The sequence below is a fragment of the Carassius gibelio genome, chromosome A9 (genome assembly GCF_023724105.1).
Source record: "Carassius gibelio isolate Cgi1373 ecotype wild population from Czech Republic chromosome A9, carGib1.2-hapl.c, whole genome shotgun sequence".
NCBI classification, from domain to species: Eukaryota; Metazoa; Chordata; class Actinopteri; order Cypriniformes; family Cyprinidae; genus Carassius; species Carassius gibelio.
The window spans coordinates 26,820,010-26,836,971 of NC_068379.1; the positions used below are offsets into that span (position 1 = coordinate 26,820,010).

Consider the following 16,962-nt stretch of genomic DNA (forward strand, 5'->3'; position numbering starts at 1 on the left):
ATTTTATTTAAACTTTACTTCTTATGTATTTCAAAGCAGTTTCTTATGTTCATCAAGACAGATCAAAATACAGTAAATACCAATGATATTGTGAAAAATTATTATTTAAAATTAATGTTTTCTAGCAATTAATTATTAATTAATTTTCATCATAACTCCAGTCTCCAGTGTCACGTGATCTTTCAGAAATCATTTGCTTCTCAAGAAACATTTCTGATTATTATCAATGTCAAAAATATTTGTAGCGCTTCATATTTTTGTGCAAACATTACTGATGAACAGAGATTTCAAAAGAACAGCATTAATTTGATTTTATTGTATTTATTTTTTATTTTTTGGTAAAATCATAAATGACCATGAGAAAAGCATAGAAAGTTCCTCTTTCCTCTGGTTTGTGTCTAATGCGCTGTGACAGCAGTGGTGTCGCGGGGCTGTTTCGCTGTAGTTAATGCACAACTGGTTTGGGAATCCACCAATCAGGGACAAACAATGGAGGAGGGGTACTAGAAAAGCTACTAACTCCTTGGTTCTTTCTCTCTTTTTTTTTTTTTTTGCGGTCTGATAGCTTTTTTGCTCTGGTGTTACTGGGGCTGCTGTGAGCCAGATGACATAGCCTACTTTCATTTCTAATCAGCTCTGCTTGAAGTTGTCCTCCAGACTGATGAGCCTCACGCCCACTCCATGAGCAGAAATGATTGGCTATTACATTGGAGCAGGTTTTCGCTCAACCACCAGTGATGATTTTCCCCACTCTCATGTTCTGAAATGGTCGAGAGGCATTTGTCATATTTTGTTCCTCATCTGTGTCTTACAGCAGCATGATCCATTGGGTTATATCATGAGAAATCAGCCTTAGGTCTGAAAGAGAGCTCTGGATGTCTATGGCTGTGGTGAAACATGAAAAAAGCAGTATATGGAGGTATAAAGGAACCAAAACTTATCTGAATCCATTCTCTGGGAACTTACGCAGTGTTATTTTAGTATAACTATTTAAGATTTTATTAGTAGTTTAAATAGTTTTTATATTTGATATTGTTAATATTTTAATATTTTATATATTTATATTTTGAGTGTTTTTGTCATTTATATCATTATTTTAATTTTTGTTATTTTAGTAAGTCAGTCTAAAAAAGAGAAATGTTTCCTTGGCATCTATCTGAAATAAGTTTTTAAAGTTTTTCAAAAATTATATTATTACATATCAATAAAATAATAATAAAATGTTATTATTAAAATGTGAATATTACATATTATCAATAAAGTATTTAATATTCAAAGTTAATATTTTCTGTTAATGTCAATTTCAAGCAACATTTTTGTTTGTTAATTTGTTTTAATTATATTATATCTAATTATATGTAACTTTAATTTATTTTGTTATATTTATTTACAGAATTTTTTTTTTGAAAAATATCCGTTTCACTCAGAAATTGATTTGATGGTACATTTAAAAAATTATTACAAAGAAACAGCAAGAGACACGTTGATTTAAACAACATTCTCAAGTAGAAAAGCTAAATTAGTATTTCCTAGTAAAACATACTCCCATTATTTTTGTTTTATGTACATGTTGTGTTTTTTTTTTTCATGTTTTATTTTTTACAGTGTACCAATTAGTTCCTAAACGAGGGAATAAATTAGTCAAATTTGGCCCTAAATGAGGGAACAAGGGAATTAATTAATAGTTCATGGAAAGATTTCCCAATTTGTGGTCACGGTATATTTTTTCCCCCCTCGCTTTACATGTGTGCAACTCCATAACTATTAAACGTAGTTGTATTTTTTAAAACTGTTTTTCTCACACAACCTCTGTGATAATTCCAGAGCAAATTACCTACTGTTTTTCAGCAAACTCAGTGATCCTCTCAGAAAACTAATCCCGTCCGAATGCAAATGTCTGTGATTGACGGTGATCTTTTATTTCACAACGCGTTTCCTTGTGTTTTGGCCAACGTGAATTACCGTAGATGCTCTTATCGTGCGCATGTTTGATATATTTGCAAAGAAATGATAATAATAAAAAATGTAAATAATAAAATCAAGAGCCAGATCACGTAAACTGTTAATACTGACAATTGTAATATCAGCATCAGGTAAGATTATTCACGTTCATTTATGCAATCAGTTACATAATGTTTTATTTACAGATGTACCTTTATGAAAATTAAACATGGGTTTAGCCTACTACACAAAAAAAGAAAGAAAAAACCATTTAGTATTTAGTATTTATTGTGTAATAATACTAATGGTAATCAATCCGAATGACTATATGCAATGCACACATACAGAGCGCGTGATCTCTGTGATGCCCAGATGCACAAAACAGACCCTCGACCTCTGTAATAAACACAGAGATGTTAGTCCCGTCCGAATTGGTACTAGAAAATCGCAGACGTCAGATGATAAGAATCAAAACTCAAACGTGGTTTAGAAAACTAGTCCTGTCCGAATACAGCTTATTAGAAGGCATTTTGACACAAAACCGCTGTCTGGTAAATCAGTGACTAACTGGTCGCTGGTCGTCTTCACTTCATTCAATGATAATGCAATCCAAATCGATGTTCATGAATTCAGTCACCACTCTGAAAGCTTTTGTTCAAAAATAAGGATTTCACAATGGAATCACCATGATCTCTGTTTCAGCCAGATTCGATCTCGCTGCGTTACAGTGGAGAACAGAAGGAGCGCTAGGCGATGCTGGCAGCGGCAGAGGAGCAGATGGTTTAGTTTGCCTCTGGATGGCTTTCAAAAAGGCTTGCCTTAGCTGAGGAGATCTGTTTCATTAGAAGTGGTCCTGATGTGTTGGACAGACATACTGTATGCCCTTTATAATGCACTGGCCATCTGCTGGTGCCGGTCAGATCTGCTTATGAGACGTGCGCCATGAATCTTAAACACAAGGGTTCAGAGAAAAATCATGCGTGAGATATCTCAATTGTTTCTTCTTGGAAGCTGTGCATGGAGAGCGTTTGCCAAGATAGAAGAAACCTGAACTTTTTTTCATCAAGTCATCATTCATTTTTAGATCTATACCTTCACTGTATATCCAAACTTGTGTCTATTTTACGTCACAGGAATTTCTATGGACTTTTTTTTTTGGTGCCTTCCAATCTTTTTCTGTCATTATTTTTTGGTGAACTATGCCTATAAATGTATTTTGTTCCCAATTCCCATTATAACAATGCAAGGGGAAATTATTCTAATTATATATATATTTTATTTAAACTGTGAAGTAATTGTATATCGTGTAGTATTTGTTTTTGAGCTACTTTAATGCTTTAAAAAAAATCATTGTATAATAAAAACAATGTTACAATGGAAAAAAATAAGTTTCTTTATGCAACAAATAATATAAAAATCATATTAAATTATTTCTTTTGAATTCGATTCTGGCAGATTGGCAATTATGAGTGAATATCAGCTTAAATTTCTGTCCTATTCCTTATATAAATTATCATATTACTCCATAAGACATGGACAAGGTTAAAAAAATTTGTTATAAATCTATTATATCATATGGCAGTTTTTTTATTATTATTTATTTATTTATTTATTTTTTTAGATTGGCAAATCATCTACTTTGGTTGTATGGAAATGAGCTTTTCAACCCAACATGTTATGCTTTGTGAAAAAAATTTATAGTAGAGGTTGAAATTACATAAGTGCAGATAAATGATAAAAATATTGACATTTTTTAATAAACTTGTCTTTTAATGCTTTGAAAACCACTGCCATTTAAGTACCATTAATATACTACAGTATTTTATTACTGTTTTGAATTACTTTTTAATTGTTGTTTTTGATATTTAATTTTTTTTATTGTCTATATAGATCGATATATATATTTTTTATAGTTTTAGTTTTTATTTTAGTAAATGATAATAACCCTTTAGCAAATATCTACATTTGTACACAACAAAAATAAGCTACTTTCCTATGATATCAACTACTTTATCCATAACAGTCGCTGTTTTAAAGAACATTCTGATGACCACTGACCTCAAACTAAAGGTGATATGTTTTGAAAGGTCTTTATTTTGATTGGCCAACCGCTCTCACTCTCTCTCTGCCAGACACGCATGCATCTGACCAGCCAAACACATGCCACTGTTTCATAACAGATGCAAGGGTAACCAAAGAGGTGGCAGTCCTTTAATAATGTATGCTCCCCTTTCAAAAGAAGTCATGCTGCACCTGCTGTTGCACTGTACCTCCAGAGCCCTCCATCCCCTGCAGCCTTCAGAAAGACCAGGAAAAAGCCCTTCGCGGAGGAGATCGAGCGGCTGAAACCCGACACCTTTGCTCGCCACATGGCTCCGGTCCTGCAGCGAGCGTCTCATTATCTCTTTAGCTCCGGCACGCTTGATCGGTGCCAACTTTTGTTCTTTAAAGGACAGGATGCTCGTGAGCAGCTACTCTGACAGATCCAACAAACACATGCTTTGACGTTCACCGAGGAGCAACCTCACCATAAAGAAGCAATGACTGATTGTCAAACGAAACCCCTCTGACAGATGCACAGCACACATGTTTGTTTGGAAAGAGTTTTACTGCTCTGTCATCTCATATTTCATCTCATATTTTAGACGTGCATCAATTACGAGACGTTTTTTCTCAACTTGCTTAATAATTAATAGGTTAATTAATTAGTGTTTGATAAGAAATGTTTGAGGTCTCTGACTCACACCAGTGTTATTTTTATAATTTTGTATGCTATTATAGCTTTTATCAATTTTTGTAAATAGATTTTGTTTATACGTTGCTTTCATTGTATTTTTAGTTTAATTTCTATCAATTTTGTTATGTGCTTATGTCATTTTTTTATTATTATTATATTTCTATTTGTTTAATTCATTTTTATTCCATTTCATGGTTATTTTAGTTTCATTTAGATAATACTATAGTTGTTATTAATATTTTAATCAGTTTTTATATTTTCCATTTTCATTTTTGTTAAAGTTTCAGGAATATTATTTAGTGTTTTTATATATATATATATATATATATATATATATATATATATATATATATATATATATATATATATATATATATATATATATATATATATATATATATTATTTCTTTATTTTAGTTAAAGTTGATTTAGTACATCAACTACAACTGGCTGAAATAAGTTAGATAATACATAAATATATAATATAATATAATATTATATATAAATATATATATATATATATATATATATATATATATATATATATTTTTTTTTTTTTTTTTTTTTTTTTGTGAAACATTTGATTCTAGTTAACAGTTTATTTCAAGTCACAACATTTTTTTTAATGCTTTTAATATTATTTTCAGTTTTAGTTTGTGTCAAATGTAATAATCCTCCTTAATCTTTATTTATTAGTAAATTTTGCATTTCAACTTATTTCAGTCAGTTGAAAAGGGAATATTTATAATTTTGGGTATTTAAATTTTATATTCTCATCCAATATTAACATATTGTTGTATTTCAGCTTTATTTCAATTAACAAAAATGTTTTAATAGCTTCAGTTAAAAATAATGCAGCTGAGAAACCTGAGATACTATTGAGAAACGTAAAAGATTACTGGAGCATTTCATAAAACTAAAAATATATCAGTCTATCAATTTTCTATCAATTCAATGCATTTTTCAATTGTATTATGTATTATTTTTATAGTACATGTAGGGTCCTTAATTTTCACTCACCAAGCAACAAATGCAATGTTTTTGGCAATTAAATAAAACAATTATTTCATCAGAAACTGCAACTGGTTGAAGCTTCGTGGATTCATTCGATGAATGTTAGTGATGTACATGATTCCAATCAGACCATCTAATAAAGAAAACATCTGCTGCAAATGTACCATCTTCAAATCTAGGTTCATTTCCTCCAGAATTGCACCCATAAAAATCTAACTGAAGGAACTAAATGACGATGTGTTTTCACATTTCTATGACAGTTTCACAGAGAGACACAGACACTGCGAGTGACAACATGACCTGCGCTGTCTCTCACAAATATGCAATGACATTGTCACAGGGACTAAAATACAGTTTCTATAAAAAATAATGCAAAATGTCAGAGACATGGCTCAGTGGTTATTAAATGTGCTCTGACGTGTTGCGCAATAGTGTTTGTGTGCTGGTGACCTGAGTTTGAATCTTCTCTCACCATTTCCCCATCACACCGATGCTCTTCTCATTCAATTCCTGCCGCCTCTACACCATTCAATGAAAATGACAAAAGAAAAATACATTTTCATGCCCGATGAGATATATTTATGGCTGTAAAAGATCTCAATTCACCCACCATTAAAAATGGACAAACTGATCCTCAGTGTTGATCCCAAGTGAGCATTTTTTTGAGTAAAAAAATAAAATAAAATAATAATAATAATAATAGTAGTAGTAGGAAAGAGGGAATTCCGAAATGCACACAGTCTCTTGAAATAAAATAAACACTAAATGACTTTAAGTTAAAAAAAAATTCAGCTAGCTGCCAAGTCAATATTTCTCATTTCTTTCTCATATATATACAAAATAAATGCTAAATATGTAGAGTATGTAGTGGCAAAAACACAGCTAATTTACTAAAACTTAGACTAAAATTAAAGTGAAAATAGACAAATAAAACCTATTTCAAGTATACTGTAATATAAACAAAAACTATAATAGTATATCAATGATACTAAAATAACACTGGGTCTAATGATTGTATATTAGACCCAGTATATTATAATAATAACGAAACTAAAACTACAAACTAAAAACACATACTTTCCATTTAAGTTTTTATTTTTATATTCTTGATAAACTAAGAAACTAAGTAGTATCGGATGTGACTCTTGGTCAAATTGGGCTTAAGTTGCTGGGGTATATTTTTAGCAAAAAAAATAAATAATAATAAATTTTAAGGGTCAAAATTATCAATTTTTATTTTATGCCAAAAATCATTAGGATATTAAGTAAAGATCATGGTCCATGAAGATATTTTGCAAATTTCCTAACGTAAATATGTCAAAACTTAATTTTTGATTAGTAAAATAGTAAAGTACAAATTCAAAAGCGATTTTCTCAATATTTTGATTGTTTTTTTTCACCCTCAGATTTTCAAATAGTTGTATATCAACCAAATATTGTCCAATCCTAACAAACCATACATCAATGGAATTATTCATTTGTATTTTGAACAATTGACTCTTAAGGCATGGTTTTGTGGTCCCGGGTCACACATGTTTCTGCCTGTGATCCGCATAGATCATGCTACATTATATCCAATCTTTATGTTTTCAAGGGGTAGAGAAGCTCAGATACTCATTTGCCATGCAAGAAACTGTATTTATGAAGCTATTCGAGAATACATTTCGTGCTCAAAAAAAAAAATTATAATAATTTGCTTCCGTGTCAGTCTTCGACACACGTTCTTGCGCAGTTAAGTTATTGATTGATCGACTGATTGATTGATTTTTATTATAATGAATCATTTTTTGGTTTGCTCCTCTCTGACAGTCAGAGACTTGAATCTGCTCCGGTGGATGCTAACAGTCTTTCAGTGTGATGATGAGTTCAGTCTGAATCCCAGCTTAACGCCACCTTAAGTGATTGATTTGGAACGCTCTACACAGACAGCAATAGAACAGAAAGGGCTAAGTGTATTATTTATTGAGTTTGATAATAAATTAATTATATTTGTAATTAGCATGTCTTTGGTTTCATCCACCTCCTTGAATTTGTTGGTTTTTGTTTTACACAGTCTGTTGCAATGCCTCATGATATTGCATCTTCTGTGAGGGATGCATCTAATCCTGTCTTACAATTTGTCCAAAAATAATGTCTCGTTGTATCTTGCTGCGGTTGCTAGGATGTTCTGGATGGTTGCTAAGTGGCTTAAAAGCTCAGTCCACTCAATGATATTGTGTTCTCTAGATTATTAAATGTTTTATTGTCCTCCTTAATGTATAAATTCAATTTCATTAAAATAATCATTAATCAACTTAGTGGAAAAATTTATAATGTTTCAGAAAAATATTTTTCTATTGCGGAATTTACTTTCGCAATTTATTTTTGTATTTCTGCTAGTTAAACAAAAACAAATTGATATGATATTTTAATTGCATTTTTTTTTTTTTTTAGCTTTCTTAAGTCAGAAAATGTTGCTTGTTTTATTATCCTCCCATGTGTGTATATTGTATCTTTTAAATAATAATTAAAAGGAAATAATAATAAAAAAAGAAATTCCATAATGGAATTGACTTTACACAGAATTAACCCCCTAAATTAAACAACAACAACAAAAAAATCCTATAATATTGATTTTTTTTTTTTTGTATTTTAATATTTTTAATGTATATATTTTTGTAAATTTTTATTAATGTTATTATTATCCTGTATACCTGTTTAAATTGCATAAAAAAAAATTATAATAAACTTGAAAAAAATGTTTGTCCCATTGCTGAATTGACTTTCACAAAATAGTTTTAATCCCCTTATACTACCATGTGTTTAGTGGGCATATTGATAATGTTTCAGATAAATGTTTTTCTGTACTATTTTGCCATTGTGGAAATGACTTTCAAAATATTTTATTCCCACTAATTTAAAAAGACCTCATTGACTCATCAGTAAAGCTTTGTTCCAAACTAATTCAAACAGCAGATTCTGCTCAGGAACGACACTACAAGCAAGTGCATCAAAATAAATATACACCTAGATGGCTCATCAGATTTGCATGAGCGCTGTAATCCATCATGAGCCAGGAGCGAGGTGTCAGATGCACCGCTGTAACGACTCCATTAAGACCACACGCGAGCTGACATCTCCATATGCTCCACAACACTGATGTGACATCAGAGCCCATTACCCACAAACCCCTTCATCCCTGGAAGTACTGAACAAACTCTGTTTAGCAGGGGTCGTGACAGCTTTGTGGCCTGATCTGTGTCGTCGGCTGCACACACGCATTGATTTACTTTCACAGTGACTCGTGGGACTGCGAATCAATTCATTCTCCGTTATTTATAACCTTGTTAAAACTGTCTGAAACAGCAGGTGTAGGTGTCGCTTACAAGAAACCGCTTTACAGATTCTCATCAGGTACTTTAGTAGATCAAGGGTGGACATTATAATGTTTTTTTAAGCAGGACTTTGCCTTTTTATTAAATTAGTTTCTTTTGTTTTAAACTCAAGTGTTATATAATCTAAAGCTCTTTTTGCTTCACATTACGTAACAGAAAGAAAAACTTAAATGAGGTGGGTTCCTTTTATTTGTGAAATATTTACTTGATTATCCCAAAAATAGCCATCACCATATGGTTATTTATGAAGCACGCATATTTTAATTTAATTTTCATCATATATACTATTTTTCAAATGTTTGGGATCCCTAAGATTTTTAATGTTTTTGGAAGAAGTCTCTTCTGCTCACCAAATCTGCATTTATTTGATTAAAAATACAGTAAAAAACATAAATTTTGTGAAATATTATTACACTTTATAATAACTGTGTTCTATTTGAATATATTGTCAAATGCAACCCATTCATGTGATCAAAGCGGAGTCTTCAGTGTCACATGATCCTCCAGAAACAGCAGACGCTTTTATCTAAAGTGACTTACAAATGAGGACAGTGGAAGCAATCAAAAACAACAAAGAGAGCATATAAGCGCTATAACAAGTCTCAATTATTGAATTATTATTCAAGTCTCAATTATTATCAGCATATTAGAAACATGTATTATTATAAATTTCTAAAACAGTTGTGTTGCTTCATAATATACTTTTGGAAACTGTGATATATACCGTATTTTCCGGACTATATGTCGCATGTTTTTTCATAGTTTGGTTGTCCTGCAACTTATAGTCAGATGCGACCTATTTATCAAAATTTATTTGACATGAACCAAGAGAAATGAACCAATAGAAAACATTACCGTCTACAGTCGCCAGAGGGCGCTCTATGCTGCTCAGTTCTCCTGTAGTCTACCCTGAAAACATAAAGCGCCATCTGGCGGCTGGAGACAGTAATGTTTTCTCTTGGTGCTTGTTTCTAAATAAATGCGACTTATATATGTTTTTTTCCTCATCATGACGTATTTTTGGACTGATGCGACTTATACTCAGATGCGACTTATAGTCCGAAAAATACGATTTTTTTTTTTTTTTCAGGGTTCTTCGATTAATATAATTTTTTAAATAACAGCATTTATTTGCAATATGATTTTTTTTGTAACATTATAAATGTCTTAACTGTCACTTTTGATGAATTTAATATGTACTTGCTGATAGAATTCTGAATTATTTAGTTAATAATTCTAATTAATTATTTTTAATTACATTTTTATTATTTTTATTGAATAAATGAAATATTTATTTATTTATTTAAACTGCTGAACCAAACTTTAACAGTCACACACACACACACACATAAATAAATATATTTAACATCAACCAAAGTCTTATCAGATCCGGATTACCTCATTTTAGAGGTGCTTCTGCTCCTAAACATCTACATTGAGCTGCTTTATCCATCTCAAATTTAATTACTCCTTCTGTATAATTCATATCTTTGTCTGAAGGCTGGCAGAAGCCCTGGGTCTCTGGTGTGATGTACTGTTAGTCCGTGTGTACAGCGTGTTGTATTTCACTCTCAGCTTGATCGCACTCTTTAACCGAACCTCTAATGATTCCTTAATGAGCCTCAGTCTGCATTTTAGTCCTACTTTTATGTAAGTTAAACCGCTGCTTATCAATATCTAAGTACAGGGGAATGGCTGTTGAAATCGGCCAACACCAAGTGCTATTAAATTGCAGTATTCATCTCAAACTGCAAAGGCGAGTGATTAAACAATAGCTTAAATATATATATCTAATAATTTCTAGATGCCATGTCAGTGTTATGCACATGAACTATTACAGAGATATGCTGTTATGTTCAATAGTTATCAGAAAGAGTGTTTACCATTTGTAATTACAGTCAACATCTCGTTATGGTACACAGAACATAATTGCATGTTTATGGTTTGGTTGATATTCACATGACGTGCAGGTCAATAAAATATTGAATCTTTTTTTAATTTTAATTTTGCATTTAAATGTATGATAATACATTTTAATGAATGGTTTAGTTATTTACTTTGAAGCGTTTATAATACTATGGGGATGCTTGCTTGTGTAAATCTCAAAGCCACTATGCTAAGCGTGTCATGGGTAGTTGCCATGGAGTTGTGAATTTGATCCGGTTGCTAGGGTGTTCTGGATGCTTGCTCAGTGGCCAAAAAAATAAAAAAGAAGCTTACCACTCTATGGGATTCTGGTCTCTGAATTCTTTGCTTTTTTATTGTCCTTCCAAGATAGTGGACAGATTAATAATTTCTTTTTAGATTTTCCATTTTATTATAACTGTTTTCACAGACAGTAAAAAAACAAAAACAAAAAAAAAAACACTGAAACTTTTATGTATTTGGATCCATTTTATATCAGGATTTGGAACAGAAAGAAGATGTTCCAAATTAATATTATTTAAGAAATTTTATAATTTTATATCTTAGCTATTTTCATTCTGAAATAGATTGTCACAAAAAGTGTTTATTCCTTCCAATTAAACTATATAAATGGAAACACAGAGCTATTTTATTTCAAAATATTTAATGTAAATAACATATTTAATAAGATTCAAAATTTTTGATCATTTAGAATTCTATAGAATTATATTTTTTTCCAGTGTGGAATAGACCATCACTTTATTAAGTCATTTTAATTCCCCCAATTAAAAATACATCTTTGTATTTTTACGTTATTGGGGTTATTTTATGTCAGAATATCTAATGGATAATATCTAATTTGATGATTATTTTATCATATATATATATATATATATATATATATATATATATATATATATATATATATATATTCTGCCAATTTTCCATTGTGAAATAAGACTGTCACAATCAAAAAAATATTTTATTCCCTCCAGATAACCAAAAAAATATAATAATAATAATAATAATAATAATAATAATAATATATATATATATATATATATATATATATATATATATATATATATATATATATATATATATATATATTATGCATTTGGAACATTTTTGATGTGTCAGAAAACCTTTTTGGGGTTATTTTTAAGTAGTCATTTTAATTCCCCCAATAAAAATGATGTCTATTTTATGTCTAAATATCTTATGGAAATAAAATCATGGAGCATAATTGGTAACACAGAGGGACCGGCTCATCTAATGCACACCGATTGGGTTTCTGGCTCATCGGTGAAGCATCTTCCTGTGTCTCTGTTCAAACAGTGCTAGCAGAGGCCGATCTGAGCTGTGTGTGTTTTTCTTTAATCCTGTGTGTTTGGAGGGATTGGACAGGCCGAGGGCTAGGCGGGTGTAAGGATGCCCGTATTACATTAGTGAGTCTGCTTCATTGCACACTTCAGCTGAAATCAGTTTTTCTTCCCACCAAATGAGATGCTTATGATACTGTATCCGACACAAAACAAAAGAGAGACACGGTGTGTGAAAAAGAGACACACCATTCTCATTTCCTGTTCTGTTCCAAACCTAGTGATCTTCCTAGACAGTGTTAAAGTCGTCTCGTCATAGGTGCACTTAAACTAAGTGTAAAAATGCAATATTTACTGGCCATAAATACATGTAGAGGCAGCTGCTCAATGTATGTAACCAAGGATGCTTGGTTTTGGAACAGAGCCATTGATCTTTCTCTTTTTTTCTATACAGATCAAAACCGCTGACCCAAAAGGAAAGGATGGGGTAGGACTCACCGTCCTTGCGATGGTAAGTAATCTCCACTTTCCGATCCTCTGACCCCATGAGAGCCTGGGCCACCTGCGCAATCGAGTGTCTCTTGGTTAGCTCGCCATGCAGGAAGTCGCATGTACAAGGTTTCTGCATGACATCCGGCCGTGAGAATCCGGTCATCTCACAGAATCCATCGTTACAGTAAATAATAGCACAGTTCTGGACCCGGGCATTGGCTATGATGAACTTCTTATCTGTAAACAATCAAACACCACACAAAACCATCAGGATCATTTGATGAGAAATTAGTACTTCAATACTTGGCAAATCTGAGCATGGTTTGAGATCTCTTCAGACACTAAAGAAACACATGTAATCAAAAGAGCAGATCCATTTGATCCTTCATTGCCATTTCAGAGGCAGCTGAAATCAAAGAGATCTCATCTGTGGTTTTTATTCACATATAAACATGTAGTTCTGACTTTCTTATGCTTACAGTTACATTAAAAAGTTTATACCAGTGATTCCCAACCAAGGATATGTGTCCTCCAGTGAGTACTGTAAAATTACAATTAAAATGCATTGGATTTGAATATTTGTACTGTAAATAAATGCATCCTTCTTTCTCTGAACAATATCCTCACTAATTCCACCTAGAACACAAAACTCAAGACAAAGTGAATCTGTTTTCCATCTACAGTACTGATCGTTTTTAGTTTGCAAGTAAATAATTGTAATAATAGGCTTATATCTTATAATATTTATGATAATGTTAAATGCTATTCAGTATATTATGAGTTAACATTGTTGATGAGTCTCACCAAAGGGACTGAAGAGGGAACGTAAGCCAAGAAAGTTTGGGAAACACAACAGTAGCTGAAAGTTGAGAAACATTTTTGAGAGTACTATTACTATTGACAAACAAAAATGTAATGTACTTCTATATACACCTACAACTAATTTATGAACATTCATAAGTTAATACTTCCTTTGTATTATTTTTTTTTATTGTTTATTTTTTATGAAAGTAATATAAATCAATTATATTTTATATTACTTGACTTTTATTAAATTGCATCATAAAATTTAACCTGAGAACACTTTAGCAGCTGTACTGCTTATATAATGAGTGCTTAAAAACCTTGCATGCCATAAAAATCCTGTAAAAAAGCTCGAGCAGTCTCACTGTGTGCATGTGCATGCGTCTTAGTGCATGTGTGTGTGTGTGTGTGTGTAATCTTCAGTAGTATGGGAGCATAATTTCTCTGATCATACACGCAGATCATGCTTTCATTCATGCATTTCAATGGTATAGCTGCTGAGTACATAAACACGGTCATCTGACAGACGCATCCGAATTGTAAACATTAAAGAGCCACAATGCTATAAGTCTCCAGACTGTCATCTGCCCGTCTCTCTGAAAGCCTTTGTGTCGGTTCCTGTCGTTAATCTGATGCCCTAAAGCCTTATAAAAGCAATACAACATAAGATATTGTATGTTATGTCATCTCATTGTTTATTTTTATTGATATTAGTGTTTAAAACACAGGAAAAAACAGTGGCAAATGCACAAAATTGGATGCGCTCAACAAAGCTCAAACTATTTACTTTCTTTAAATGCATATACGAGCTGCATGCATGTGTAAATACAGAAAGCTACATATTAGCAATATTTGTATACGCATCTTAATATTAGCGCTTCATTTATCACCTGAATCACGTGGAGACAAAGAATCATGTGTGTTTGTTCTGCAACACTTACTCTGTCCCTCGAATTTCCGTATTATTATTCCAAGAAAGGTATTCTGAGGAGCCACATGACCTCTCCGTACAGGCATGATTATAATAATCTTCAGCTGTTCGTCCAAAACAAAACCCCCTCGAAGCTCCTCAAAGTTATCGTAGCAGCGGCTCTTTGTCCGACAGAACGGCCGATCTCTCTACTTTCAATGCGCTTTTGTCGGTGTGAACTCAGATACGGTGGTTGTTGTCACGCGCGTGTCGGAACCGTGGCTGAATCCCCCGAAACAGACACCGACAGGAATCGGTGAAGAGGAAGAGACGGGTGAGATTCGGATGCAGAAGCATCGCTGTCCGCAGACGGGTTCAGTCCGGTGTGGTGCTGAAGGCGAGTGGAAGACTGTGTCGTGATCCGCCTCTAGGGGCATCAACTGAGCTCCGGCGCTCCGGGCTGACACTAAACTCACCCCCAGTGCGTAATGATACAGTGCGTCAAAGGGGTTGAGTTATAGCGCTCGAGACTCGAGAGAGAGGAAAAGTAGTAGATGCGTGGATTTATGAAACTAATGAATGCAAGGTGCGAAGTACACAATGTTTTACAAATAACTTCAGACAGAGACGTGAGAGCAGTGCCAGTAGCATTTAGATGATCATATGGACTAGCAAATTCACAACAACAAATTATTAAGAATTACAAGACGCCTTTATTTTATCATTCTATTTTCTAGTGAAGGGGAAAGTTACTATTGCATTACAATAATGCGTTACTTGCTCAAAATAGTCATGGAAAGTAATGTGTTAAGTTAATTTTGCATTAGGCTACTTTTTCTTAGCCTATCTGCCTAATTTTTCTTTCTTCAGAACACAAATGTTAGGTTTATCTAAAGTCATTTTTGCTTTTCAGTATGGTTGATCATATGTGAGTGAGATGAGTAAATGCGGGTTCACATTTGGTCTAGAAGTACAGTTATACAACGACTCTGCACCCACTCCTGATTTCACTCACCCAGCTGTCAGTCAGTACTTGAAAAAAAAAGTAATTGGCCTTACTTATTTGAAAAAGTAACTCATGTATTTTCTTGTAAATTAAAAAAAGCAATGCATTGCTTTACTATTTACTTGAAAAAAGTAATCTGATTACATAAAATGCATTACCTCCAACACTGCTCCTGCTCATGAAATAATTGATTAAATAGTAAAAATAGGTCTAATTTGTCTGAGCACATAACCATAGCAAATGTTAGTTAATGTTATTAACTCCGCTGTCATTATGTTTTCATACAAAGTTGCAAATATATCCAATGTGCAAAATTGGAATATCGCATGAAACCTTTGCGAATTGATCACATTTTCTATCAAAGGAGTCAAAGAGGACAACATCTTAACTTCCTGATAAACCTAAATATCACTAAATCAAGTCAGGTCAAGTCGCCATTATTTATATAGCGGTTTGAACAATACAGATTGTGTCAAAGCAACTGTTCAGCATTAATTAGGAAAATAGTGTGTCAGTAATGCAAAATTATAATAGTAAACACTGCTGTCTTTCAGGGCGGTAGAGGTCCTTTCTAGGTGCTGATCCACCATCTGGTCTGGATACGTACTGGATCTGGTGGCTACGGTGACCTCAAAATAAGAATAAAACAGACTAATGTTAGTGTAGATGCCATTCTTCCAATGATGGAACTAGTTCATCGGGTATTCATTCGATTTTTTTGGTTGGTTAAAGTAAATTGACAATATCTCATGTTTTTCTGTGGGTGCTCAGCCAGGTAGGCAGTGTATCAGCGCCTATAATTCAAACATAAATAGTTTTACAATATAAAATTGTCTTTTAACTTAACTGTATTGTGTATTGTCTTAACTGTATAATTTTTACTTTTTTTTTTACTTAAATATATAATATATTTATATATATATATAACATTGTGCTGACATTGTTTCTCATTTAACAAGTAGTTTTGAAGATAATAGACATTTTGCTAACTGTGCTAGCAGCACCAAATTGGTTGTACAAGATCAACCAATTGTACATCAGAAATAACCTATAGAAAATCCTTTTCAAACGTTTGGAAAGTTGAAAGGTGTTTTGTAATTCTCATTCAAATCTTCTATACAGCTGTAATGCAATGACCTGTCCATGGTCCTGAACTCTATATGACTAACTGGACCTTTATTTTGTGAACCCTTAATACCTAAATGTTATAAACATGATGCAGATTTACTGAATAGGCTTCTCCACTGCTTTGAGGGCATTTCATTAATCCATATATGGCCTACTGACAATTTCAAGCTAATCTCCAAGCTTGGGAGGCGTGCGGCTTCAACAGCGCTTAAAAAAAAGATAGAGAGAGACAGAAAGAGCAGAATGGAGAGCTTGTCTTACTGAAACATCTGTCCCAGTATTTCAGTGAGGGCTGAAAACCCATCTGCTCCATTGAGAAAAAAAAGAGG

The 16,962-nt window shown here is 32.6% G+C and overlaps 1 protein-coding gene across 1 annotated transcript in view; it reads right to left on the reverse strand.

Moving 5' to 3' along the window:
• LOC128020292 (potassium voltage-gated channel subfamily H member 7-like) overlaps nucleotides 1–14,944 on the reverse strand; it is an 87,029-nt gene extending 72,085 nt beyond the window's left edge. The window contains exons 1-2 of the mRNA XM_052607137.1: nucleotides 14,531–14,944; nucleotides 12,792–13,022 (exon numbers count right to left, since the gene is read on the reverse strand). Coding sequence (XP_052463097.1) covers nucleotides 12,792–13,022; nucleotides 14,531–14,606 — 307 coding nt within the window. The 5' untranslated portion in view covers nucleotides 14,607–14,944. The remainder of the gene's footprint in view (nucleotides 1–12,791; nucleotides 13,023–14,530) is intronic.
• Between the last annotated feature and the right edge of the window lie 2,018 nt (nucleotides 14,945–16,962).